The sequence below is a fragment of the Culex pipiens genome, chromosome 2 (assembly GCF_016801865.2).
Source record: "Culex pipiens pallens isolate TS chromosome 2, TS_CPP_V2, whole genome shotgun sequence".
NCBI lineage: Eukaryota > Metazoa > Arthropoda > Insecta > Diptera > Culicidae > Culex > Culex pipiens.
In genome coordinates this window covers 160302517-160305313 of record NC_068938.1, presented here as the reverse complement: position 1 = coordinate 160305313, position 2797 = coordinate 160302517, and the positions used below count along the sequence as shown (strand labels likewise).

The 2797-nt window shown below is 41.3% G+C and overlaps 1 protein-coding gene across 1 annotated transcript; it reads right to left on the bottom strand.

The window, feature by feature from the left end:
• Nucleotides 1-329: 329 nt before the first annotated feature.
• LOC120420255 (uncharacterized) lies at nucleotides 330-2408 on the bottom strand. Its single transcript, XM_039583251.2, has one exon. The coding sequence runs from the start codon at nucleotides 2040-2042 to the stop codon at nucleotides 330-332; it is 1713 nt and encodes a 570-aa protein (XP_039439185.2). The 5' UTR covers nucleotides 2043-2408.
• Nucleotides 2409-2797: the final 389 nt, after the last annotated feature.

The window sequence follows — 2797 nt, the reverse complement described above, 5'->3', positions numbered from 1 at the left end:
TCAAAACACCTTTTTTTCGGAGAAGATGCTTCGTTTTTGGCGGTTGACTTTTGTGGATGATTTTCTTCAAATCATATAAAAAAGGAAAGCCACCACCAAGCAGGGTTGCCAGGTTGGAAAAATCAAAATCTGGCAATGTTGATATAAAAAATCAGTGAAAATCTGGCTGTTTGATTTTTTCGGAACGGTATAGTAAATTCTAAAAAATCTGGAAAAATCTGGCATTTTAGTTAGAAAAATGTAAGGAGGCAGTAGGTGTTTATTGTGTCGTGAAAATAAACTAAAAACACGTTTTTTTTTTAAATAAAACTTAACTATAAACATTTTTATTATGTTTCTTCTACATTAGGATACATAGAGTTATTGAAGCGTCGGGTCATGTTCGGTGTGAATTCCATTTGTCTATTATATTTGACCATAGACTTGGCCGCAAGAACACCGCGCACTGTGCTTGTTTTCATCCTATTTCTTAGTTTCGTTTTATTATTATTGTAGTCTGAAAACAAACGCTCAACTGAAGCAGAGGAATGGGGCAAACTCAAAAATACTGGGACCAGTTTGCGTAGTACCGGAAAAGACTTTTCATTGTTAACTAGCTCGGTTCTCAAAATTGCGTTCCAAAATTCAACAGCATCGCCAGCGCAGCTGTTTAGTTCCCTCAAATCCATGTTCCGAATCTCGCGAAACTCATTATCAGCTGATTGATAATCTTCTTTTTTAGCAATGTTGGGGAAACTTTTGAGTAAGGGCAGAATCGACTGATGTTTCCTATCGATTACATTCCTAGGATCAATTATAGTTAAGTTAATCATAGCCGAATCGTTAAAATTAATGCGTTGTAATAACTGTTGCGCAAGAGTTTCATAAAAGCTAATCACATTTGTCTTAAAACTAATTATTTGTTCCTGACTAATCTTATTTCCCTCGACCAGCTCATTCAGCAGCAATGGTGCATCCACGCCAAGGTAAACTTCATCCAATTTAACATAATTTCGCTCGTGAAACACTACATCCCCTAGATTCGTTCCAAGACTGCGCACATAATCGTCTTTAACAAAATTGTTGAGAAGAGATTTGAATAAACGCGAGAAGGCAGAATGGAGCTTGTACAGCTCTGGTGTTTCACTTTGGAATAGTTTGTTTAACTTGTTCACCAAAGACAAGGCATACGACAAGAAAAGAAGGTATAGTTTTGTAGTTGGCGTTTCCAGCGTTTCCAATATGCTAAGCACTTTAGGTGTTTCCACCTCGTCAACGCTTACCAAAAATTTGAAGTACAACTGCAGCGGCTCGTACCTGTCCAAGATTCTGTTGACAACCGCTTCTAATGATAGCCAACGAGTGGCGCTGGGGTGCAGCATTTTTGCCGGCTTGTAGTCCAACAATACTTGAATCTCATCAAATCGACTCGTCCTGAGCGGGCTCGCACTTAAGTACGAATAAACGTCCCGACACATTTGCTCCACGTTGCTGGGGATGTTTCTGCATGCGTAAGAAGCCGCCAGCGCCATGCTGTGACACGTGCATTTTAGTTGAAACAGTGATTCGCAATCCCGTTTCAAGTGCGCGCCAAGTGATTTGTTCTTCCCCGTCACGTTGTTCGCTCCATCTGCAGCAAACGCTTTCAGAAGTTCAGTGTAGGGGATATTGTCCTCCGCAAAACTTCGCACAACGTGATCGTACAATGAATCGGCATCTGTTTCAACAACTTCAATCAGGTCGTAGAATTGATCTCGGATTTCGAAGCGATCTTCGTTAATCCACACATGCGTTCTGACTATCAGTGCGAGCGTTTTTTTGCCCGCGATATCAGTGGATTCGTCTGCAACCAGGCCGAATGGCGTTGTCTGAAGGTGTGTAGATAGATCCTCATGATAACCTTCTCCCAAAACGTTGACAACGATCGCAGAGGCTTTCGTTCGCCCTAATTGCATGGTTTTCGCAATTTGCGAATCGGGGCATATTTTAGGCAGGATTGCCGCGAAAGATTCCAGCTGCGTCATGGATTGGTTGTTGGCCGCCCCCCAAGCACAAAGCACCATTTCAGAGTTGCGCACCTTGTTCTGGAAACTGGTATTCACGAACGGCGTCAATTTTTTCTGTGCGTTCGACTTCCGCTCTGCGGCTCGCGTGATGTGCTTGTTTGTCTTGGCGTGGGATTGTAAATCGGTTATTCCTCCGTTACATTTGATTTCTACCTTGCAAAAATCACAGAACCCGGAGAATTCGGTTTTTTTATCAGGATCGAGCCAATCTAGTTTCGATTCCCATTCCGGAAGGTACTTTTGAGGTTTTTTTTTTGGTTTTACTAAAAGGAAAAAGAAGCTATAACATGATTTATTAGTGTATAAATATATATTTACCCTCGTTATCCTTGTTCGCCGTACGCTGGCTAACTTCCGGCAGCATTCCACTCGTTGGTGCAGAAGTCTGACCAGCTGGGGGACACGTGCTCGCCGCTCGCTGGCAATCTTCTGGCTGCGGGTCACTCCAAGAGGCGGACGAAGTTTCTGATAAGTATTGCAATGTTATTAGTTTTCACCCAATATTAAAGAAAATCTAGCATCTGAGCAGTTCTCTCAGATTTCGGTCATTCAACTTTTTTTGTGTTTTTTAATCCGACTGAAACTTTTTTGGTGCCTTCGATATGCCCAATGGAGCCATTTTGCATCATTAGTTTGTCCATATAATTTTACAAATTTTGGCAGTAGTCCATACAAAAATGATGTATGAAAATTCAAAAATCTGTATCTTTTGAAGGAATTTTTTGATCGATTTGGTGTCTTCGGCAAAGTTG